The sequence below is a fragment of the Cricetulus griseus genome, chromosome 2 (assembly GCF_003668045.3).
Source record: "Cricetulus griseus strain 17A/GY chromosome 2, alternate assembly CriGri-PICRH-1.0, whole genome shotgun sequence".
Taxonomy (NCBI): Eukaryota; Metazoa; Chordata; class Mammalia; order Rodentia; family Cricetidae; genus Cricetulus; species Cricetulus griseus.
This window is the reverse complement of record NC_048595.1, coordinates 38,145,669-38,171,236: the sequence shown is the minus strand read 5'-3', so window position 1 is coordinate 38,171,236 and position 25,568 is coordinate 38,145,669. Positions and strand designations below refer to the sequence as shown.

The following is a 25,568-nucleotide window of genomic DNA, read 5'->3' as shown; positions in this document are numbered from 1 at the left end:
CCTAGATTAGGTCCTAGGTGTTACTTGGGAAGGTATGTGAGGACTCTGCATCCAGGAAACAGAAAGATGCGGCAGGCATGGAGGGGGGCATTTGCAGTTGTGTGGATGGGAATGCTGGTGCTGTGCTCAGGACTCTACCACCTGGAACCTTTGCACAGTGATTTCAAACTGGCTAAACTGTCTCACACGAGGGCAAGGCACCCGCTGTGCCTTATACCAGTGTCCTGTTCATCACGGGGTTGGGACTGAACTAGGTGTGTGTTAGCTAACTCTCAGCATTGGTAGCCACTTCTTAATGGGAAGCTCAGAATCGTCCCACAACCAGAAAATGGTCACAGGAAAGTTCTAAGGGCTCTGGACAGGAAGTGACAGTCAACAGAAGTCATGAACACCCAGGGTACAGTCAGCCCCTGCTCCACTTGCGAAATGCCCATTGTCTTGTGTCCCGAGTCAGTAAATCTCCCAGCTCTGCCTTACCAGACAGATACTGAAAGAAAACATGATTCTGAAGAAATATTAATAGAGTCAGCATTCATAGACAAGTGTGTGAGATCCATATTTTATGGGAGCCTGTTACATACTCTTGCACTTTAGCACATGCTGACCTTTTACATTGTACAACCTCTAGAAGGTTGTACATTCCAACCTCCAAAGTCCAGTTCCTGATCTCATTCTTCTAGTTTGCCCTATACTCATCAATTACTTCAGCAACAGGTTGTGCTAGCTCTACAGTAGCATCATTACCCTGACGTTTCAGGTCATCTGTGTGCATCATATCTGTAACTGATAACTTCAGTTAGCATCTCTAGTTGGGAACGAGAAGCTTAGCACAGAACATGGTCAGCACATGGCACATGGCTTCAGGTTCATTAAGAGACCATGGCTAAAAAAATAAAAAAAATAAATATCTACCTATGGCATCCACATGCATATGCTTTACACATGCATACATGGACATGTATGCATATGTACACATACACATAAAAGGTCCAGGTCATCTTTAGCTACATAGTAAGTTTGCAGCCAGCCTGATCTACATAAGACCTCTGTCAAAACAGAAGGAAGGTCAGTCAGAAATCAATTTTAGACTCTGCTCCTGTTGAAATTCATTCCCTTCCAGCTTTTCATTATAATCTGCTACCCACAAATGAATTGGGTGAATGGTTTGAGAGGAAGTCAGAAGGAATCCATAACTCATTCAGAGTCCATGAAGAAAGACAGAGCATGCTGTCCTCTGAGACAAAGGCATCGTGGAGTCGGAAAGTCACTGGAAACAAAAAGTTGGGAGGTAGCAGAAAGAGAAGAGGTTCAGAGATGTGGCTGTATCTGTAGGTCAGTCAAATGGAGTTTTGTCAGCAGTTGGAGTGAGAGATCATTGACATGGTTGGTGGTCAAAGGCAGCATTGCAGAGGACCATGGGAGAGGGAGAAAGGCCATTCTCATCTACATCTGTGCCACTCAGCTTAGATGCCTGAGACTCAGCTGTTTCTGATACCCACGGAGTCTCCTCCCAGGCAACCAACTCCCTAAGTCTCTGCCCCATTATCCACAGAGCAAAGTCCATAGCACCTGGGAGAGCATATGAACCCGACAAGCATTTATTGACTTCTTTTTTTTATAAGTACAAAGTCATGTTGGACATAACCATCGATCCCTGCTCCTAGACAAGCACTATCTAGAAAGGAGACAGCACTACAGGACAATGTGATAAGGGCCACAGGGACAGACACAGCCTCTGCACTGGGAGGGCTGAGCAGGACCTTCACTCAGGTTGAGGCATTTGGAAAGCTTCTTGGGAAACTGCTCAAGGTCACAGTCTCTGGTATATTTCAGGGAAGAGTTTTGACAGATGAAGGCAAAGGGATAAAGACTGTGGAGTGCTCCTCACCCACCTCCAGGCTGTCCTTTCTGCTCCCTAGATCTGTTTGACTCTTGTTGCTTTCAACATATTTTGTCTCTCCGGCTGGACCCTAAGCCTAGGCCTAGAATGTGGAGACTGCAGGTATGGATGTATGGGTAGAAGAAGAATTAGAACTGTGCCAAGGAGAATCCTGGTCTAGGAGTGCTGTGTCCTAGACACTGACTTTTACCTCTCTGCCTTTCACTCTTATGGGATTGGCAGCCACAACTGAGGAACCAATGGCATGATAAGGCTGTCTTCACCAGACTCATGCTGCACATTACTGGGAGCCAAGGAGGACAAGGGAGAAGGAGAGAGGAAACAGAAAGGGAAAGCAGATAGAGAAACGTGAAAACACATTGCACTTGGATAGAATTCTCTACTTATTTTCTTAATATGTGTAATCTGAATATAACAATTAAGATTCTTGAATAAACTGAGGAAATGGTGTTTTTGAGGTAGAGTTACAGGGCAGTGTAGCAGAAAGAGCGCTGGAGTTGGAGACCCAGTATGAGTGCTGCTGTGTGACCCTAGGCAGTCCTAATGGTCTCTCCATTCCTTCACATCTCCATGTGCCAAGTATATTTGACTGGATGTTCTTCCTGGGCTTTTACTCTTTGCCTCTGTGGTTCAGTTAGCATAGGAAGGTGAGAAGAGAGGCTGCCTCTGGTCTCTGGGCCTGGCCAGGGTTCAGATATATTTAACCACTTCAACTAAATCCTGGCCTACAGAATCACGCAAAATAGCCCCAGAGAAAGATGTTGATGGCCAGGAGGATGATGGCATTGATGTTGCAGACATGTCTCCAGAGTGGCTCCTCCTCGATGCTGGTCAGCTTCTTCTCCAGTGCAGCCTGCTCAGCTGAGCTCATGGCTTTCTGTGGGGACCCTGAGAGTCCACAGAACCAGCTCCACAGCCATTTCCCCCAGGACCTATGTTGGGCTGGATGACAGGCCATAATGAGAGAAGAATGGGATGGGGGAGGAAGAAAAGATGGAGAAGGGGAAGGATGGACAAGAGATGAAAGAGGGGGGATGGTAAGACATGGAAGGAAGGAGTGGAATATACAGTGGGAAGACACTTTGTAAGGCTCTAACCTGGGTCCCTAGGGTGAGCTGTGACTTTGGTGATAGCATCCAAATGGTCGCAGCTCAGAAGCATATCATTATAGGAGGTAGTGTTTTTAAGCTAGTATCATGTGTTCTCATTCACAGCACCAGTTCAGAGTGGGGACAAAAAAAGAGCCTATTTCCCCAGGAGGAGAAACATCCAAACCAGACAGATTCATTTCCCTGCCTGTGGGGGTTGACATTGAACTAGAGGTCAGGAACCTGGCACCAGGGCCAGCTCTGCCTTCAGCCTTGCATAAAGCCATGTATAAATCATCCAGGTCTCTTTAGTGGCAGGTTCTTCCTCCTCTGTATGCCTTAGTGACATGACCTGTATTATTCTAAGTGTTGTTTAAGCATCTAATGAGAATGGGGGTTGATAATACTACAAAAGCTACCAGTGCTGGGTCTGGAAGAGGCTGTATGAATGAGGTCCAAGTGCTCAGGTGTCTAAAGAATGCAGGCCAGGCCTGTGAAGTGAGCTGCTGAGCATGGGATCACATATCTCACAAAAGCTAAGCTTGAACAGGCTGCTTCTCCCCTGTCTCAGGGTTTCTTCATTTCAGAAAGGATTCACTGCATATGCCGCTGCCTTCCCTGGCCTCTCTTTCCTCCATGGTGGTCTCTTGTAATAAGTTTGGACTTGAGAGCTAGAGACTATATTTCTATTGGACATTATGGCTGACTCATTTTCTTCCTCAGGTGTAGCTGTTCACAGGGAGCAGGCATTCCTTTGTATCAACAGGCACAGCATTGCCCTGGACACAGGGACTAGCAAGGGGCCTGTCTGTCTCTGTAACTGGTGTCCAATCATCATGGGCAGTTTCTCCTTTTTCCTAGACACCTTCTCTTCTCTTCCTTAAACTGCCTCACCTACTTGACTGCTTGAAGAATGGTCTTTTCAGATCATAAACATTTTAGGGGGCAGAATTTGACTTAGCAGTGATGCAGGAAACAGTTTTGAGACCCTTCCAAAATCAGGTCCATGGCTATAAAATTTACATTTTTTAAAAAGCTACATTTTGCCAAGCAAAATACAGTTAACCTAAGTGGGGTGATGGTAAGGCCAGGGAGAGTGGCTTTGGCTTGGCATGGGGTGATTCTGAAATGAGCATCTTTGTGTTTGACTGTGGTGCTTGTAAGAGAACATCTCTCCTTTACAGCTTGCTCTACAGACCTTTAACTACCACATTCTGGGCAAGAAGTAGTGAGCCTTAGACCTTGATGGCTTTGGAGCCCAAGATATCATTTGTTACTGACAAGTGGCCATGTGTATAGCATGAGGGTCCTGAATGAGGGTAAAAGGCTTCAAAAAGTGGGAGCCCATTCAAGCCTGAGGAGCAGTTCAGGGCTCCAGTGAATACACAACTGAGTGGCAAGAACATCAGCAACTGTGCAGGTCCAGCAAGTGATGCTTTGCCAACAGTGTCTGTTTAACCTACTCCAGTTACCAAAGTGGGCACTGCAGAGGCAGGTACAACACTCAGGATTTCAGAAGTCTGATGGAATTTTGCCCAAATCTATTAGAGCTGCTTCAGAGAGAATCCCAGCTCCAACAAGGTAGTGAAAATATCTGTAACTAAGCCTAGAAATAAATACAGTGCTTAAATTTTATTAAATTTCTACTTCATAAGGGTAAGGTAATTGATTTTGGACTTTAATTTGCAACTGATGTCACTTTTGGTATTTAAAATTTTTTCTTTGGGAATATTATAACAAAAATTTCTATAATGTTGCCATTCTATCATTGGGGTATCTTAATATTATGTAATCTCAGTAAATGAAGGTTATGACCCCATTATATCTTCAACTGGCATACTATGGCTTTGATTTGATTAATATATAATCTCAACACAGTTATCAACCTCTGGGAAGCCATCAGCAGCTCCAGGAGCTTGGCAGAGAAGTAGCCATTGTTTTGAGGTATCCCCATGACAACAACACAAGTGTGTGGGCATTCTCTACACTCTTCCCATGAGATAACCAGGCTTCTGTGTGACTATGAACAGTATCATTGAGACAAGAGGGGAATAAATACATAAATGTAGGCAGGGACAAGGGGGGTTGCTTCTTGGTGATGCCTGATGCTCCCTTCCTTGTGGAGGAAACTCAAGGGGGCATAATTCTATTTGGTTTCCGGCCCATAAGTTCCTTCAGGCTGTGATGTTGGTTAGATCTGGGGAGAATGGGTGGGCACCACTGTCTGATGCCTGGTCTGGTATTAGTAAGTGTATCTCCCTGTGGATAGAATCAAAACCTACCCATCTCATGAATGACCAAGACAGCCTTTCAATCTCATCTGTCTTAATAGGTTTAGCAGTCACATAGGAAAGTGAAAGGATGCTTTTGATGTTTTCTCAGAGCCCTACAAAATTCATCCTTGGGGGAGCCCTCAGCATTATGTCTGTCGCCATTGCTCCTTTTCCACATGCACCCAACCTACCTCTTGGTTCCTCAGGCCCCTGGGTGGGGTTTACTTCTTCTTCATCTCCTACAGAGTCCTCCACATCTGGCCTGCCTACCAGTCCTGGTGTGTTTTCCCCTTCCATCTCATTCCCGCTCACAGAGGCTTCCTTCTCTAGCCCAGGTAAGGGACAGTTCCTCGTCCACCAGGTCAGGCGAGCAAGCTAGAGCAAGAGGAGACAACATTCAGAGTCAGAAGACTGTCCTGCTGTGGAGAAGGAGGTCTCACTCATGGGAGGCCATCAGAGCCATATAAAACAGGGTGAAGAACAAGGTGAGGCTGTGAGAGGGTGCCTGGTTTTCCTCTTTCTTCAAGTTCACAGCCTTTCTTGAGCACCTACCCTCTGTCAGCCCCAGGCTGGGTGCAGTTAGTGAGATCTGGGTCAGGAATTCTCCAGCTGCTTGGAGCTCAACCCAGAGAAACAAAGACAGACAGAAATCAGGTGGCATTTGTTCCTTTTGCAGTGCTTGGGGCCAGACCTAGGCCTTACACATATTAGGCAAGCACTCAGCCATGCATCCATTTCTCCATTGCAGGAAGTAGCAGACTCATGAGATGTTAGGAGAGTAAAATGTACAGGATGCAGTGACTTATGGAATGATCAGGTGAAGAAGAAGAGAGACTATCATAGCTCTTGGTTCCTGGCTCAGCTGATGACATGGGTGATGGATCCCCTCCAAGGGAGAGAAGATACAAGACAAGAGTAGTTTTTGTTTTGTGAGAGAGAGGAGGAGAAGAGAAAAAATGCATGCACATGCACACGCCCATGTGCCGGCAAGTACACACACACACACACACACACACACACACACACACACACACACACACACCACACGATGGTGAGGTTGAAGTTGAAGTGTCTGTAAAGCTTCTGGGACCTTCAGTAAGGAGAAACAAACCTCATCTCTCTTGGGTGGTCCTGGGAACTTTACATCTCCCTTTTTCTGTGATCCTGAGTACTAAAATGCAGCTTCTTTAGATCACACTGGTGGCATTAGACCCAACCATGTTGGTGCCTCTGAAGGTCTCCTTTAACAAGAAAAATTTTTCCCCTGCCCAGTTGCTCTGTTACATGCAGGGCCAGGTGTTGTCACCTGCCTTGTTCTATGGTCCTACTTTGCATCATGTGCTCATCTGTGTCAGGCCCAAGTGTGCCTCTGTCTGGGATCATGAGACCCTGGGAAGCTTATCTGTTTGTACACATCTCTGTAAAATTTGTGAACTTTATGCTCACACCCTGTGTCATTAATAGCATATGAGCAATGTGTCTTCATGTCACCAGGAGGTGGTTTGATTTTTGGTTTGAGTCTTGAGAGAGTGATAAAGACAGAATTGAGTGACATAAACAGTTGCTGAATTTGTAGCCCAGGGACACTCTAACGTAGTGGTTCTCAACCTCCCTAAAGCTGTGACCCTCATGTTGTGGTGTTGAGGTGACCCCCAATCATAAAAATTATTCCATTGCTACTTCATAACTGTAATATTGTTACTATTATATATTGTAATGTAAATATCTGATATGCAGAATTCCTGGTATGCAACCCCCAAAGGGGTTGAGACCCACAGGTTGAGAACCACTGCACAAGGTTATCATGCCACAGAGGTGTTTCTAAGGGGAAAAAAAAATCCATGAAATGACCAGAAGATTAGAATGACAAAACAAAAATCATAGCAGGCATGATTCAAAAAGAGGCCTTCGAGGTTCAAGATGTGGTCAGTGGTATGGAGTGTCTCTTGGAACTCACTTAAGATAGTGACAAAGTGTTAGCCATTTATTTTAGCAACAAGAATATGAGTACCTTCACTGAGATCAATCTAAGTGGCTCTCTGTGGACGGCAGTGGGTTGAAAAAATATAGCTAGTAATGGAGACTGTTCTTTGAATAGAGAGGAGGAGGGGGGAGGCTTCTGTAACCAGAGAAAAAAAGATGATGGCCCTGAAATTTTTCTCATCTCCCCTTTTCATGGTTCAGAGAACTAGAAGACAGTTTTTCTAGCTGACATTAGTGGTGTCAGAGATGATCCAGGAATGGATTCTAACGTGGGGATGGTTTTGCTGTGAGGAGTGAGATTCAGACAAAGGACAACAGAGACTCCAGCAGCAGGAGGCCATGTCTGGCCACAAGAAGAACTAGCCTCACTTGCTCATCTGTGAGAGCCCCTTTTGTTTGGGGAGTCATAAAGACATCTTACTAGCTCACAGGCTCCACATAGGCAAGAGTGCACACAATGACTGCCACTCAATGCTTAGGATCCAGTTTCTACCACAGGTTCTGTCAGGGGTCACTTTGTGCCCTCTGAGATTTTCGATGTTGAAGTCTTAGCTCCCACATTGCAGATTAAAGCTACATATGAAGATAGGGTTATTAGAAAATAATTAAGAGAACGTGGGCAGCTCTACAGAGATCAGGTCCCAGACAGATACAGGGACAGACTCAGGGAGAAGATGGCCATCGCTAAGCTTCAGAGGAACCCTCAGATGAAAACAACCTACTGGTCCCTTGACCCCAGGCTTCCAGACTCCAGAAAGGTGATATGACACATTCTTGATGTTTATGACATCAAGTGATAAGTAATTACAGTGGCTTGAGAAAAACAAACAGGCTGATGATAAGATACTGGGTATCAGTATTCAGAGACTGGGGAGTAGTCAGCACTCTGGTTCCTTTCTCGTGTACTTCTTTCTTACTATTAAACAAAATCTCTAGTTCTTCTAAGTCCATCTCTGTAGTTTCCCTATTAAATACCCTTATATTTCTACCTGACTCTGTATTGGTAATTTCCCACTATACATCTCAGAGAGACATTGCCAGTGCACCATGCCTGGACACCCCCATACTTAGCCTCTCTCATTAAGCCTAGTCCTTCTATGTTTTTTTTTCTTCTGTGTAATTACCAGTTTGTGTTGGTATTGCTTTCCTGGGGACAGTTATTGGTAGGGACCATTTATCTTTGTAAACCAGTTGTTGGTAGGGACCATTTATCTTTGTAAACCCAGCACCACACCTGACACATAGTTGGTAGAGAATGCGTAACTTTGAACTGAATGGGTTACTTCTTACCTGGAAATTCATACCCAGTGAGCATGTCCTCCAAAGGATATCTGCTTGGCAGCAGATGAAACCATAATCCAATAGGATAAAAGTCAGTGGTGGGGGTGGGGCTTCTGGGCATTAGGAACAGAGGACTCGTTCCCAGAAGCCTCAGCTTGAAAACACCACTTGCCTTTTCATCAGGGATGGGCTCTGTGCAGAAGCTGATTAAGACAGTGATGATGGCAGAGAGTCCGCAGAGGAGGAGGGCAAAGTACAGGTAGTGGACGTCCTTCAGGACAGCAGGCCTCCTGTCCACCTCCCCACAGGCTGGGGCAGGGTATGAGAACTCCAGAATCATGCGCACTATTCCCACTGCTAGGCCAAACGTGAGGCCCCAGAAGGCACCCTAAGGAGAGAGTGGAGACACAGATAGGGAGTGACTGGGGTGAGGTAGGTAGGTCCTAGGAAGTCTAGGGATCTCCTTCCTACTGGCTTATTATAGTGGAAATTTTAGCCATCTTACCTAGTTCCCCATTGACATTCTGTGTCTTGACTTCAAAGGCTGGCAGAGCACTGTGCTGAGATGGATATGAGTTTCAGAGCTGCACTAGAGTGGAGATCATGGCTCCATGAGAATTGCTTGAGCCCATCGATGTGATTGTTTTGGCTCAGAGTCTCCTTATGTGCAGTGAAAGGGGAGACTGGCAAGTACTGAGTCACAGATGCTCAGTAATTAAATAGCATGAAGGGTGTTTCTCTACTAAGCAAGGAACACCAGGAACCTGCTTGCAAAATTCTGTTATGAAAATTAGAAAACAGAGTAGATCTCCACTCTTCCTTTAAAAAATGAAGTCTCTGGAACCTCACAATTATAGTCCCGTATATTTCTAACCCACACCTGCTCCCAGTATGAACTCTTCAGATGACTGAGATGTGAACAATGAGATACTGATCTCTAATTCAGCACTTTGGAACAAGCAAGTCTACCCAGAATTCAAGGGTCCTTGCTATGTTCTGTGGTCAGTAAGAATAGATCTCAAAAGTAGCAGATATCTTGCTTAGGGAAGCCTAAGGAGAAGGATTCCTATGATGGCCTTTGTTGTTACCTACCTAGAGTTCTCCCACTGGTTGTGTGGAGTCATGAACACGACATACTTTAATTTGCTAAGGTACAGCCAGCAGATTTGGGCCAGTGTCTTCTTTTTGAACTGAGATGTAGCCAAGGTTTCCATCCTGATATATCTACCGCCCCCCCCCTACTTGTCAGGATTCAGCTTAGTTACAGGACAGCTGTGTGGACGCCACCCCATGAGTTCACACTGCATCAACATTGGCATTCTTGCTTTGCTTATGCATAGGAGGATACAGGCTTACAGGTGGAGCAGAGACCGCAGAGCCCCAGGATGGCCTGCACTTTCACAAGCCGCTCATGTCCAGCGTTTGCTTCCTCTACCACTGACCCTTCAGGAATTGACTTACATGACACTTCTTCCAGGAAGTCTTCCCTGCCCTCTCCTAGGAATCTCTTCACCGATTCTTTACTTTTCCAGAGGCCTTTGACCTTATTGCATATTTAAACACCTTTCTTCCCTGACTGCTCAAGATGGCAGATCCATGTGAACCTGGTAAACAGTTATATCCTTGGAGATGTCATATTTGGGTCGGTAAGTGTTTCCTGGCCAAATGAGAGTCCCTTAACCTCATGGTAAGATATAAAACCTAGAGAAGGCAGTGGCTTTGCTCAAGGTCTTAAGTACCAGATGAGCAAAACACCCTTATCGAAGATCCTGTGATGTGTCGGGGAGGGGCAGGGTTGTTGCACTCACAGGCTCAGTGACCCTCTTGCTGAAGATGGCCAGCAGGAAGAGGGCTGTGATGGGTGGGGCTAGGTAGCTGGTGATAGATTGGATGTAGTCAAATAGCTGCCCACTATTGGAGCTCTGGATGATGGGGATCCAGAGGATGCTGATGACTACCAGGAAGACTATGAACAACCTGTGGGAAGAGCACAGGGCACTGTGAGTACCACTCACATGAGCATGGGCAGGAAGAAGTATGCATGGGAATCAGGAAGGGAAAGAAAGTAAGTGGTCCCTGGGCCAGAGAAGGTCTATGGGTTAGAATTCCAAATACTAAAAGGCAGAAATTAGACAGCCAAAAGCCTAGATACTGGAACTTCAGAATTCAAGAAACCTTAGTCTTCACATATTGGATGGCTTCAAGGTTGTCCTGTATCCCCACTGATGAGGACTAACCCATACCTTCCACCCCAACCATTCCCTGGAAGGTCTCTGCTGAGGATGACTTTCTTCCTCTTTGCACTCAGCTCTGTCTAGAGCGTTTTACTTGCCAAGGATGGCTCCAGCCTTATATTAACCACAGGTCTCTGCTTCTTCCTTATACCCCCTCTCAGCTGATTCTCACTCAGGCCCCAAACCCCAAAACACTGTTGGTGCCTGATTTTATAAACTACAAAAAACAATGACTTCCTCATCCCTCCTCTTCTCCTCTTCTCACTCTCCTAGTTCTCTCTTCCCTCCCCCCATGCTCCCAATCTGTTCAGGAGATCTTGTCCCTTTCCCCTTCTCCAGGGGACCATGTATGTCTCTCTTAGTGTCTTCCTTGTTTACTAGCTTCTCTGGCAGTGTGGATTGTAGGCTGGTAATCCTTTAATCTATGTCTAAAATCCACATATGAGACATGATGAGGCAGGGAGGTTGAGCTGGGGGAAGAACAGAAGAGAGCAAGATGAGAGATAATATAATAGAGGGAGACATTATAGGTTTAAAGAGAAATCAGGCACTAGGGAAATGTCTGGAGAGCTACAAAGATGACACCAGCTAACAATCTAAGCAACAGAGGAGAGGCTACCTTAAATGCCCTCCCCTGATAATGAGATTGATGGCTAATTCATATGCCATCGTATAGCTTTCATCCAGAAGCTGGTGGAAGTAGAAGCAGACACCCACAGCTAAACCTTGAATTGAACTGAAATCTAGTTGCAGAGACAGAGGACAGATGAGCAAAGGGGTCCATACCAGGCTGATGAAACCCATAGAAACAGCTAACCTGAACAATGGAGAGCTCTTGGTCCCCAGACTGATAGCTGGGAAACCAGCATGGGACTGATTCAGACCCCCTGAATGTGGGTGTCAGTGAGGAGACCTTGGAAATCTATGGGGCTTCTTGTAGTGGATCAGTACGTATCCCTAGCATAGGAATGGACTTTGGGAACCCATCCCACATGGAGGGATATTCTCTGAGCCTAGACACAAGGGGCTGGTTCTAGGCCCTATCCCAAAGGATATGACAGACTTTGAAGACCCCCCCAGAAGGACTCACCCTCCCTGGAGATCAGAAAGGGTAAGGGATAGGTAGGGTGTTAGTTGGGGGTGGCAGGGGAGGAGGGGAAGGAGAGGGACCTGGGACTAACATGTAAAATAATCTTTCTAATAAAAAATAAATAAAAATGAGATTTAAAAAAAAAAGAACTTTTCTTGGATGGCCTGAATGCAATAATGTATGTGGCCAGGAGATGGAGCCCAAATCACACTATTTGAGAACTATAGGCCTGTTGTTGAGCAGAAAGGAGGAATACTTTGAAATGCTTTCCTCTCTGTTTTTACTCCCACTTTCCCTTTCTTGGGTCCTGTTAGAGCAGTACTTGCCCACCTGTCCTCCTTGATGCTCATTCCCTCTACTGTCCTACTCTTATATGCTAGGTTATTGCTTGGGTGTGTCCAGATTGGTGGCCATAGGGCAGAAGCAAAAATGCCCAGGAGTAGATAGTGAGTACAAAGAATGAGATATCCAATCCACCAAGGAGATTGGAATGCGCTCTTCAGTTTTGAAGCCAGGGTGTGGGAGGCTTGAAGTGAGAGGCAGAGATTTGAGCCCTTTACCCTTAGGTGAACTCAGTCTTTGGAGACTAAGGAAATTTACCACTAAGTTGTGCTTTTGAAAACGCAACCTACTACGTGCAAGGTGAAATTCAACCTCCATATCTTGATGTTCAAAGCTTGTGGGTCATTTGGAGACAACTTCTCTATGGACATCTCAGTCAAGACTACACTTCACTGTCTCTTGAAGATCCACCTTTGTTGTAAGTTGGGGACATCCTGAGAGCTGGCCTATATCATGAACCTGTGTGTCCCTGGTACGACAGTGTGGCAAATGATATATGTTCTAGGTAAATCTGGTGGGTTAGGTTAGTAGCATTGTCATTGTCCTGGGATAACAGTCAGAGATGGTCCAAAAGACTTCAGGGGGTGAGGTGTTTCCCCACTTATACTTACCAGTCAGGGTTTACATGCATTAGCATTTCACAGTGAACTTGTTAGTTAAATTAGCAAGGATAATACAGGGATACTCCCTGAACCAAGACACACAGGGGTGGGCCTAAGCCCTATCCCAAAGACTCTGATGACACCCTAGGGAAGGCCTCACCATCCAGGGGGAGCAGAAAGAACATGTGATAGGTAGGGTTTGAGTTGGGGAGAGTGGTAGGGGAAGAGGGGAGGGAGTGGGAACTGGGATTGACAAGTAAAACAATCTTGTTTCTAATTCGAATAAAATAAAGAAAAAATAAGTAAGGATATATTCCCCCTCCCCCATTATTCTGAAGTGGGAGAGATGCCATTGATCTGGGGAGGGACTTACGCCAACTCCCATGGAACGCACAGTCTGACTGCAAGCCTGGGGTCTAGACCTAGCTGGTCTTCCCAGGAAGCAGGGATGGGAGAAGGGAGAGATTTCTTCTGATAGAGGGTGCTCTGGAAGCATGGTCAGCATACCTGCCTACCACCATCAGCTCTTGCTCTGTTGCCTGCTTGCGGAAGCGCTGCCACACATCTATGGCAAACAAGGTGCTACTGCTGTTGAAGATGGAGGTGAGTGAGCTCATCAGGGCTGCCATGATCACAGCAATCATCAGGCCTCGCAGACCTGGGAAGAGACATGGCTGAATGGAAAGCTGCCCATTTAAGGGCTCTGCCGGGACAATGGTGATTACACAAAGCCAAAAGTATTGGGGTGGTGATGGAATGAGGTAGGTGTTGGTGAGGGTCCCATCTAGGACTGATACAGAATCAGGAAACCCACAGTGCTTGAGGCCAGGTTCTGGCCAGCCTCTGTCTCTGCTTTGTGGCCTTGGGTGACCCATTTGGGCTCTCTGAGTCTTGGTTGCCCCTTGTGCCCTCTAAGATGTGCATGAGTAAAACTGATCAGAGGTTTCCTTCAGTCTTGATGTATGTCTTAGTTTCATGGCTGTGGATGGTGATGGATTCCTGGGCCTGGGAGCAAGAGGGTTTCTGGTAATGTATTTTATGACATATTTTGTACTTAAAAACAATAAGTGTGCTTTGTAGTACATTATGGTCATTACCTGAAGTCCCAGCCTTGGAGACAGAAACCTGGGTTGTTTCCTAGCTTTGCAGGTAACTAGCTAAATGATCTTAGGACTAGGAGCTTTCTCTTCTTGAGCCCGTTTTTTTTCACCTGGACACTGGAAATATTGGAGGGTACACTGATATTTGAAGTTACTACCTCTGATGGCCAAGCTCTGGAAATGACCTTTCAACACTGGGAAAATGACTCTCAGAAGTTCTCTGGCCCACCTAAGGCCTCTTTCTCTCCAAATGTGTATGTGTAACTAAGTCATAGTGCCTCCCTGGAAGCCTTATATGTGCTTTGAACTCCAGTGTTCCAAACTGATGCATCCCTCTTCTGAATCTTTTGTTTCCCTCTGGCTAATAACACCTTTCTGGTCTCTCTCACCCGATGTCCTCATTATCCTGGACCCTTCTCTTATCTCTCCCCATTCTTTCCTTTTCTTAACTGCTTGGCCCTGGTTAGACCTTCACTATCTCTGCTCTTTCTTCAACTGGCTGTAATCACTAAAGAGAAGCAATAACCACTCATCTACTGCCTTCCAGTTCCTTGACTCAATACCATTACAAACCCACTTTCTCAAGATCAAGATCGGAACCATCTTTGGGCCTCTGTATTTCTTGTCACTAATGAATACTGAGTCATCGAATCCAGCCAGTCTTACTCCACAAATCCTCAAATGCCTTCTCTTCATCTCTGAAGCCACTGGTCTGGTCAAGCATTCAGTGTCAATTATCTGGACCACTGCAGAGCCCTCACTTACATTTCCTTGACTTCCCCCTCCCAATCTTTCTCTATGCTCTATTCTCCAAGCACAGTGGTCTGTTGAAAGCACAAATGTAATTATTCACTCTTGGATAACAGCTCCCTCTGGTCTCCAGTGCCGTCCTTTGCTCTCAGAGAAAAGACTGTACTCCTGCATAATGTTTGGCCACTCCAGCTGCACTGAGGAAAGGTTACACAGTCTGAGGCTTGGTGAGAGCTCATGTAGACAGGATCAACCCATTCAGCCTGAGGTCGAGGTAAGAGGCTAGTGGCCAGATGCTTTGCTTTCTTGATATTCAGCTTGAAGTTTGAACCCCAATGACAGTGTCTGGGTCATTTCTTTTTCATGTTACAAAGCTGTTTGCATTTATCCTTGTTGTTAATGGTGCATTGCACGATTGATCTTTCCGCCCTTGTCATTTGCATGTGAACTCTTCCTAGAATGGTGTTTCCCATACTCTTGGTCTTTGACAAGGTGTTTCTTGTGACTCATCAGGAAAGCTTGAGGAAGTGTGTGTGTGTGTGTGTGTGTGTGTGTGTGTGTGTGTGTGTGTGTGTGTGTGTGTATGCTGGGGTGGGAGCAGAGGTGGGTCTTTCTCTTTTCTATTTGCATCTATTTGTAGTACAGTCCATCCTGGGTAGTATGCCTTGAAGGAGGTACTAGGTGGTAGAAAGGGTGGGAGAGCTAAGACTCACCCACAGGCATGAGAGCCATGACCAGCTTTGGGTAGGCAATGTTGGAGCATCCCACTCTGGCCCCACACACTCTTTGACAGATGTCAGGGTCTACACAGGCAACTTCATCTGCAAAAGAAGAGAGCTGTATGGTTCTGTGCCTTTTTAGATTGGCCCACTATTTGCCTTCTGATGTTGTGGAAATATGTTCACTGGAGATTCCAACCTAGTCTAGAAGGTCAAATGACAAGTGGTCTGATTGCATATAGATTTGTTTTTGTGCATGAACTACATTGCAAAGCTAGTTTGATTCTTTTGATTAAAAACAAATATCCTTGGGCAGATCCAAGAATGTCTTGCTTCTTCTCCATATGAAGGAGAAAAGTTGAAAATGACCTTCAGATGCAGATTTTTTTCAACTCCAGTACAAAGTCTAAATGTTTCCTGTGTTCTCTTACTTGAGAAATCCTGCCAGCCCCTGCTCTGGTTCACCTGTCCTAGGAAAGTCTTCTTTGAAAACACCCTGCAAACCCCAAAATGCACAGAGAGCGGTACTAGCTCTTACCTGGGTACAGAGCCCGGCTGATCATGCCAGGCATGACAATGAAGAACATTGGAAGCATTTTTAGGTAGCCTCCCAGCACTGAGCCCCCTTTGGCATGGGAAAGACTCTTGGCAGAGAGAGACCTCTGCACAATCACCTGAAATAGTGTGAGATAAGCATAAATATAAGTGAAGATATGTCACTGGTCAGAGAGGGACTTAGCTCAGTGCAGGTGAACCCCAATACTAGTCATTGCCTCCACTTTATCCTAGGATGGTATCCAACTCTCTATGTACCACGTGCTTGTTTGGTTATTTCTTTTCAGGAAGCCTCTGATGGACCAAGTCAGGCTGGGGACATTACCTGGTCTGTGCACCAACACCAGGTGGCCAGGACTGTGAGCCCGAAAATGAAACCTGGCCATGGGATGTCCCCATTCACAGGGTCACGAAACATGTGGAAGGCATCAGGCCGTGGGAGATGACAAGTGGTGTTGGGAACTGTGACATTGGGAATGGCCTGGTTATATAGATGTTGCAGACCTGGGTACCAGCCCACCTCCTGAAAACCTGTGGGAAGAGACATGGTGTGAGAAGTGAACCTGGTGGTTCCATTGATGCCTCATGTGAGCCTCTGGGTTTGAATTGACTTGAGAATTGAGAAGGGGTCAGGGTGCTGAGCTTTGGGTTCAAGATTCTTGGTTTGAAACAGAGAATCCTGACTTTATGGATCCCTGACCCTTATCTTATGCTATAGATAGTTCTAGGGTTCAAGGATAGGGTGTATTTAGACCTCTTTCTTACCCAGGAACATGAGGACCAGTGCTCCCCCTACCATGATCACGGTCTGTAGAGCATCTGTGTAGATCACAGCAGTGAGCCCTCCTAGGTACCCAAGGAGAGGATACATCAGTCAGCATCAATGGGAAGTTTCCCTCTGGGTACCTGCCTTATGTTTGGCTATACTGGGGGAGACTAGAGAAGACACAGAGCCCTCTTAGCATGGAACCCTGGTGACAGACTCTTCTCCATCTCTTCTCTCTTTATCCCATCCAGGGACTATGATGGCTGACTACAGACCAGTGCGTTCTGATGTAATTCTTTCTATCCATGACAAGGTCTGGCACTGCACCATCAACAGCCTGCTGTTCTTGCAAGTTCTCTGCTTTCCCTCCCAAAGTCCACCTAGCTGCCTTCACCATTTAAAGACAACTTAGCCATATGTTGTTCTGTCCTAGGATGTTGTTCCAGGGAACCCCAGTTCTAAGAATGGAAGGAAACAGAGCAGAGTGGGTTCATGGCTTTGCCACAGTGGCTCTAGCCCAGGCAGCAGTTCATTGATTTCCCACCTTATCCTTGCACATCTAGTCCTCAGCAGGACCCCATATCTCTTTCATTCCCTGCCTTTTCCAGGTAGATTTTTCATCTTTGCCCTTCCCACCACTTTTCTCTCCCAGTGTCTTTTCATCTTCTGTGTGCTTTCTCATAGTGTATCTATCTTCATTAGTTTATCTGTCTCTCCCTATCTCACTGTTTCTCTCTGGATCATCCCTTCTTTCCGTCTCTGTCTATCTTTATCTTTGTGTCTCTCAATATCTTTGCCAGTGAAAGTGTCCCTCCTCATCTCATGGACTCTACATCCTAAGGCCTTTCCCCTAAGGCCTCTTCTTACCTGCAATGGTGTAGACAGCTGTCACCACCAGCAAGATTACTGTGGAGAGATAGAGGTTCCAGCCTAAGGCCATCTGGATGAAGATTGCTCCAGAGAAGATATCAGTCTATAGTAAGCAAGAAAAGACCCATGAATCCATGCCACCCAATGCTTCCAGGATGGTTGTTGTGGGTGTGTCACCTACCTTATCCGGTGTCCCCAGCCTTTATCAAACAATGGAGACAAGGCTGAAGCATTGTGCTGCTGAGTTTGGTCTTGGCATTAAAGTACCACATTATAGAATGTGGACTTGACCTTGTAGACATGGAGGCATAGTGGAATTTAGAGTGAAACAATGCTGTATAATAGTTTAAATGAAAGACTAATCCGCTAGTCTTGAAATATTTGTCTGTATATTATTAATGCCAGGGTAAGAGATGAAAGTGGAAGAAAAAGGAAGTAAAGCTAGAAGCTGGAGGTGGAGAAGAGGACGTTTGGGAAGAGAGAATAGGAATTGTTCAAGTTTCTGGCTGCCCCATGAGATAGCATAGGCCTACAGGGCTGTCTAGGCAGGCAGCCACGGTTCTGGATTATCCCCAGTCTTGGGTTATTATGGGACTTGGGGTAAAGACTGCCTCAGCTAACAGTGTTGGTCCTCAAAGTAATTTCATGGCTAGATCTGACACCTGATTGAGTCTGTTTCCTGTCCGTTTGCTCAGCACATTACATGATTGTTTATAAACTGATTACAGAGTCAATAATATAGTAGTGGGGGTACCTAACTCACACAGGGTATGGGAGTCAAGATCCAGTGCTGATTCTAGACCTAATCCTTTATGTAGACTTGCTGAGTGAAGTATCAGTTAATGGAAACAAGGAAGAGTGGACTCTATTTTGATAGTACTTTGTGTGAAATATCAATATTCACTTGAAGAATTTATCATTCATGACTGATTTTCCCACTTCTAGATGCAGGTGTTCTCTGAAATCAGGTGGATCCATCTTTCCTTCCTTTTATCCTTCATTCTATCCACACACCCTTTCATTTTATCCTCTCTCTCCATCCTTCCCTCCCCCTTCCTCCTTTTCATCCCTCCCCATCATCAGTGAACTCAGCATAAAGTCCATGGTACAGAAGCCACCTTGCAGTCGTACCCACCGATATCTTGGTGAAGATGTAGAGGATTAGAGACAGGACTGACATGTACACCTGGATCCTCTGTCCTCCAAATCTTTTCTTCAGGTACTGTGGCATGGTGACCACACCAGCTGCGATGTACACAGGGACGAAGATCCAGCCCAGAGCCAAGAGCAGCCAGGTTGCCTGGGAGAACATAGAGAAGGTATTTTTATTGTAGAAAGATCGGCTGTTTTGCACCTGGAGGCAGCATGTTGTTTGGGAGAGCCCTGAGCTGAGTGGGGAAACGAGGGACCTGTATCCTGATCCCAGCTTTCCTGGATAACCTCAGATGAGTCTTCTTTCCCTTTTAAGACCTTGATTTCATCATCTATGTAATGGATTCTTTGTTTCCAACTAACCTCTCAAGTACCTCCAAGACATCTTTTATCTCTAAGGCTAGGCACAGGAGATGGTTTTGACCCTCAACACTCTGGAGCAGTCAGTCAGGTCAGCTTCCTTACATTCCACTCGAAGCCACCCACAGCAAGGCCTCCAGCAGCCCCTGTCCCAGCCAGGCCGATGAACAAGCCGCTGCCCACATTGCTGGACATCAACGATGCTCCAATCTGAAAGGCACAAGTGAGGTTAAGGGTCAAGGATCAGAGTTAGTTTGGAGCAATCTGGTCTTAGGACTACTTACAGAAAGGAGGCAGCTAGAGGCTGTAATTTTTGAGGTACTGGCTAGCAGAACCATTCCCAGGGGTTTTTCTTTCTCCTCACAATGAAGTATCTGGAAGCACCAGTCATTTCTCATTATTCGTGTGAAGTTCTAGGTTTCCAGACTCAAATATCTTGAGATAGTTATCATGCTAAATTGACATATGTTCCCTGTTCTATGATCCTGCACTCCAGATAACCAAATCTTCCAGACACTCCCAAAGGCTGTCTGGGTTTTCTTTTCTTAGAGAGCAGGTGAGCCTTGGTGAGCAGGGATGGTGAACATCACCAAAATGGAGGGTCAAAAATGACTGGCATTATGAGTGTGAGAGAATGAGAGTGAGTGACGAGCGAGGGCGTGAAAAGGCTAGAGTATGTGGGAGTCTTTAAGTGTAAAATTGTGTGAATGAATGTGTGAAAGTGAGTGGGAGAGTATATGTATGCACACGTGTGAGTATACGTGAATGTTTGCCTATATGAATATATGTATATGACTGCCTTGGTGTGTGGGAGTTTGACTGTGAGAAGTGTATGCATACATGAATGAGCACGTGAGAATTTGTGTGTGAGATTGATGTGGCTGGGTTTCTAAGCAGACCTGATCTCCCTTCATCCCACTTTGGGAAGAGGAAGCTAACTTTAAAGGATCAGTAGAAATATAGGGTATGATCTGATAGGAAAGATGATGGTTCATGAATCCTTGGGATCGATTTCTGGAGATAGTTGGGAGCTTGCCTCTAATTCCCAATTCACTATTCTTCAGTATAATGTATGGGTGTCATTCTTTCAAGAAAATGATTCCCACTTCCTATCCACCTATTGCCTGAGCCCCAGCAACTTCACCAAGCTATGGGAAACCCAGTGCCTTCTTCTACCCCAGGTTTGATTATATTATTCATAGGTCTATATGCCCACTCAACTGTGAGCATCCTTACAGTGGAGAACTCCAGATATATCTCAATGGATCCAGTGTCCAACATAGGGACCACACCTGGAGACAGAGCAGGGAGACTGAACTTTCTCTGGGTATGAAATACCAGGTTGGATTCTGGGTTGAGCACTGCAAGTGTTATTAAAGGTATTTATTTCTGAGGTCTTTTAATTTTGTTTCTGTTTGTTTGTCTGTTTCCCGTGAATGAATGAAACTGCAGAGAGAATGGTGGGCTGCTCTGCCCTTTGATTGACAGCTAACAAATTCTTCCCTGAACCCTGATGCCTCAATCAGGCAGCTGTCAAGCTAGCAGCTCCTATTGAGTGAATGGCTAGAATGTTGTCATGACATCTCGGTTCCTTCAAATTATTCATTGATCCATTTAGGAAACTACACTCCACCTTCAGAGGGATGCTGCAGAAGCCACAAATGGCTGCTTTGGGAGACTGTGCCACCTTCATGATCACTCCAGAAAGCATGTATGGATTGGAAAGATCACACTTTGGGCTAGATTATCATCAGTGGATAATACTACTCATCCCATAGCTACCCAAGTAACAAAGGAGGGGCCACAACTCCCAAAAGGCACAGAAGAAGTCTATGATTGGTGCAGTGTGAGGCTTATGATTGGTCTCTATATAAGGAATGTGATTGGTGGAATTAGAAGTTATATGCATACCAGGCTGTGATTGGTGAAATTATATTCTGAGGGTAAGTGTGCTTCCATTCTTTTCTGGCCATATGAGTTGGTTGGTTGTTAGATTTTTTTTTATCAATTAGCTTAGGAAGCTTCTCTTATGTGTATTCCCCCCCAAACTCCCTGCTGCATCTCAGTGTTGAAACAGTTTGCCAATTGGCCTCTTTCCCTACTAGGGGTCTTGATCACAAGTAGAACATGTTGGTTTGGTTGCCTGAAGAGCAGGTGTTAAATCACAGGGCATACCAGCTTTAGTAGTGAGAGGCAACTAAGAGTTGCAGAGACCCTCTGACAGGTAAGGACCCTGTTATCCAAAGTTCTGACACAGAACACTAGGCTGAAAAGTTAAAAAGAAAAAAAATTGAGGTCAGAAACTGCAAGAAGCTTATTGTGAAGAGCTGAATGGTAGCTTAGGGTACAGGGCTTGTAAATCTGGATCACTGGAAAAGATTGAGAGAGACACTGAGGATTAAAGAGTTGAAGGCCTCAGCACCCAAAGGTAACTTTATTTAGTCCCCAGGTGTTAGAGCTGCAAGCTCAGAGCAACAATCCCTTCCCTGAGCACTGAGAACAATAACTCTTTGGTTCTAAAAGTTGGGGTCATGAGATTCTACTTTTTTAGTATAGAGCTATAAGCTTCTGTTTGGAATCCCAGCTTACGAACTTCTAGAATTGTGTGCTATCAAATCTATGCTCCTTTCCCACCTCTGGCTTCTGTGTAGATATAGCAAAAGAGCCCCAGAAAGCCATCTGTGACATGCCTGGGAGGCACCCAGGTGAGATGTCTCAGGCTGCTAGATGGATTGGAGCAAGAGAGGAATCTGGAACTGGGCAAAACAGTAGGAGGGTGCTGATGAAATTCTGGCAAAAAAAAAAAAAAGCTGAGAAGAGGTCACAGATGGCTAAAACTTGGAATATATGCTGGGAGAGGAGGGAGAAAGTTCAACTCACTGGCCACCAGGTCATGGATCTCCCAGCCAGGAAATAGCCACCAACGGTTCCTCGGCTTGCACGGATAGATGACTGGAAAGAATATGCAAAGATGTCAGTAATTCTAAAGCCTCTGATAGTCCCCACCTTCCTCCCCTGATTAATTGCCCTCTTGGTACAGGCTCTGTGGGAACAAAGAGGACTAGAACTGAGGTAGAGCAGAGTTGTCTCTATACTTAAGGCATTGGTGTTTTTTAAACTATGGATCTGTGGGAGAATCACACCCTCTTTCGTAGTTTTGCTCTCCATCTATTTCTAAGGACTGACGTGAAAAAACAAAGAAGGCAATGGCTGTCCAAGATCTTCAGGAATACCAGAATATCATGAAAACATTCTGAATGGTAATTAGTGTCTGCTTGTTCTTCCTTCTGTGACTTCCTCCAAGGGATGGATTGGAATCTGTCTCAGGTGCATAGTGACTGACTCTCCCCATAGCTAACCTCTTCTTTCTTCTCAGATAGACTCCCACACTGGAGAGAGTACTGCTCTAACCATTCTCAATACTGTTCAGAATAAAAAAAAAAAACTCTATTGGGACACTCCTTGATATGACCTGGAGTCAGAACACACCATTGAACCCATCGAGGCTCCTGGAAGGAGCCAGTAGGTGGCCAGTCAACAGCTTGTTTTGGGATGTGCTCTGAAGGGTGAGGTGGCACAAGGAGCTCTTTCTCTGGGTACATAAGCCCAAACTACTTGGTCAAGACACTAACAAGACTGATAGCTGAGCTTTCTCCACCTTTGTGCCTTTGTGTTGATGTGGAGAAGAGTTACACTTTCAGGGTGGCTAGGGGTATTTTGGCAGGGCATGATGAGATTCTGTGGCTGATAGTGGGTAAATGTATGTTGCAATTTGTGTTGGAAATGTTCCAAAGCCTCATATGCACTATCAGACATGCAGATTTTAGGAAGTGTTTGGATTATGAGGATTCTGACATAATCAATATATTAACCCATTTGATGAATTCAAAATTGAATAGGTTATTAGAAAAGCAGTAGCAACTATGGTTAGAGCAAAGGGGCCATGAAGGGCATGTATTTGAAGGTTATGTCTTGTCCCCAGCATTTTCCTCTGTCTGTTTCCCAGCATCCACAAGATGATCACCCTCCTCTGTTCCTCCTCTGTTCCAGGCTCCTGTTGCCTTCCCACACTTCCATTGTAAGAGAATCAGCTGACCATGGTCAGAGACCTCTGAAGCCTGGAGTCTAAATATATCTTCAAAGTTTTGTCACAACAGAAAGCTGGCACAGGAGTAGAAGTTACTTCAGAGTGGAAGGCAACAAATCTGACTAGATCTGAGAAACAAGAAATCCTTGAAGTCGAGAAAGGAAAAACAAAAGCTAATAGTCACTGGGGACAGATACACACATGTACAGGGCCTGGCATGTGTTAAGCTATGGTTAGAACGTTCCTGTGTCACCTCTGATCATCTTGGTGGCAACAATAGCATTAAAAACACATTTCACAGATGAGAAATTGAGCAACAGGGCAGGAAAGGACTTGTCCAATACACACAGGAATTAGGCTTCTCATGCTGGCCACCTCTTGAGCCCTCTTCTTCCTCAAACAAAGTGAGGGCCTCTCACAGAGGAGAGGCCTGAGGTCCATAGGTGTTCCTGACAAACCGATACTTGGGTGATGAACTGCCTCACAGCAGTCTGAAAGTACTGGCCTCTCAGCAGAATCCTGTGTTGATAACAGAAGCTGTTTATTACCTGCTACCTGCTACCTGCACGCCAGGCACTGTGCCAAGTGCATGTGTGTGTCCTGTCACCGAATGAGTACAACTTTCAACAGTATCACCAGCAACATATCATCCCCAGGGCCATATAGCTCTAACTGCTAGAGTAGATCAAAGCTTTGCACCTTCCCCCAGCTGTGTGGTTTCTTTGAACTATAGGCATATTGGAATATGCAAAGCGCTATTGCCTGAGAGCATGTGAGTCTGAGCTCTTTCCTTGTTCAAGACACTAATAGAAAGAGAGGAAGGCTAAGTGTTGAGCTCACTCTGAGTTGGGAGTCCTGAGGCAAAGGAGAGGAGAGTCAGACTCACAGTGAGTAAAGGAGTTGGAAGTCACAGCTCCTGGCTGACCTGCCTGTGGCTCACAGGGAATTTCTCAGGCAGGCCACAGATCTCTCTAGGCCTCATTCATACATATGGGACATGATGGGAATGGGAGATTCCTAAAGTACCATAGTTTCAGCTACCTATGGTTATATCTTCTTCTTCCTTCCCCCCCCTCTTCTCCCAGCTCAAGAGAGAGGCTTCTGTTTGTCTCTGTCAGGCTTCAGCATTACTTAGTTCTCACTCACCCAGATCCCCACAGCAAGGACGAAGACAAAGTAGACGACCACCACCACGATGTCATAGGCATGCAGGCTGACTCCAGAGTCCAGTGCTGAGTGTGGTGTTGCCTCAGTGCTGACTGCATCCCCTGAATCTCCAGGCTCCATTGCTCATCTGTTACTGTCCTTCCCAGCAGGCTGGACTTTGATGTCCTCCTGGCTTCATTCCTTCCCTTTAATGATTAAACAAACCCAAGCATCATTGGCCTTTGAGAAAGCCAGGAGTCCTTCTGGCATGCGAGGTCCTGCCCACTTTTCTTCTAACTTCAGTGCCTTCCCTTGCACAACTTCTTCCCTCCCTCCTTCTCTTTGCCTGCTGCCATTGTACATACCTGCATGCACATATATGCACATAAATACACACACACACACACACACACACACACACGCACGCACGCACGCACGCACGCACGCATGCACACACTTACTTTAGAAATCAAGGTGCCCAGGTAGCTCCTCTGTGGAAGAGCTGAGGAAAATGACCGTGGGCCTGAGGCTGGAGTTCAGGTTTCTTAGTCACCAGTTTAATACAACTTTCCTTTACACAATGAGAGTGAAAGGAGGGAAGACAGGAAGAGTCTATGACCATCCCTGCAAAGCCACTGCTGCTTCATATATCCTCACCTCCAACCCACCAAGGTTCCTTGTTTTACAATGGAGGAAACTGAGACCCAGGAAAAGCTAGAAGTTTCTTGCAAAGAACAAGGCCATTTATGTCAAGGCAAGCCAAATTTACATCTTCTGATGCTCAACCCACATTTCCTGTCCTGGCCTATGACAGGTGAAATGGATGATGTCAAGCTCTACCTAGAAAAGAGTAGAGTTCAGTGAGGAAAACTGTCTTCTAAGACTCAGGTAGCCTGGTTTCTGGTCCCCACCACATTTTTTTTTACTATACTTTTGATAACCTTGGCAAGTTGTTGTCTCTGAGTTTAAGTATTCTGCTCATCAACAGGCTTGAGTGCTGCCTGCCTCTGCACCAAGGAGAGTAGAATGTACTCCTGAGATCCTTTGTAAGCTCTGGGCTATTTGGTTCTCAGTGCTAACACAGATAAATCAGTATTAGCCACCATCTTGCCAACAGGCCCAGATGACAGGCACAAGGCATGCCTGTTGCCTTCATCCTGGAAGAGTTACATTTGGATTTCTCATTCGTGAGTGGTGTGTTGTTGTGCATAAGCAGGCCAGTCTCAGATTGGTATGGATAAAGGGACTCCTGTGACCATGCATCCTCACC

At 45.6% G+C, this 25,568-nt stretch overlaps 1 protein-coding gene across 1 annotated transcript; it reads right to left on the bottom strand.

Annotated features, from left to right (window-relative positions):
• Positions 1 to 2,633: 2,633 nt before the first annotated feature.
• Slc5a9 (solute carrier family 5 member 9) lies at positions 2,634 to 24,427 on the bottom strand. Its single transcript, XM_035438938.1, has 14 exons — positions 24,299 to 24,427; positions 21,946 to 22,017; positions 19,171 to 19,275; positions 18,689 to 18,853; positions 17,551 to 17,656; positions 16,683 to 16,763; positions 16,243 to 16,448; positions 15,901 to 16,036; positions 15,357 to 15,464; positions 13,301 to 13,451; positions 10,334 to 10,502; positions 8,698 to 8,913; positions 5,453 to 5,636; positions 2,634 to 2,842 (listed from the first exon to the last, which is right to left on the bottom strand). The coding sequence occupies exons 2-14, from the start codon at positions 21,958 to 21,960 to the stop codon at positions 2,634 to 2,636; spliced, it is 1,851 nt and encodes a 616-aa protein (XP_035294829.1). The 5' UTR covers positions 21,961 to 22,017; positions 24,299 to 24,427.
• Positions 24,428 to 25,568: the final 1,141 nt, after the last annotated feature.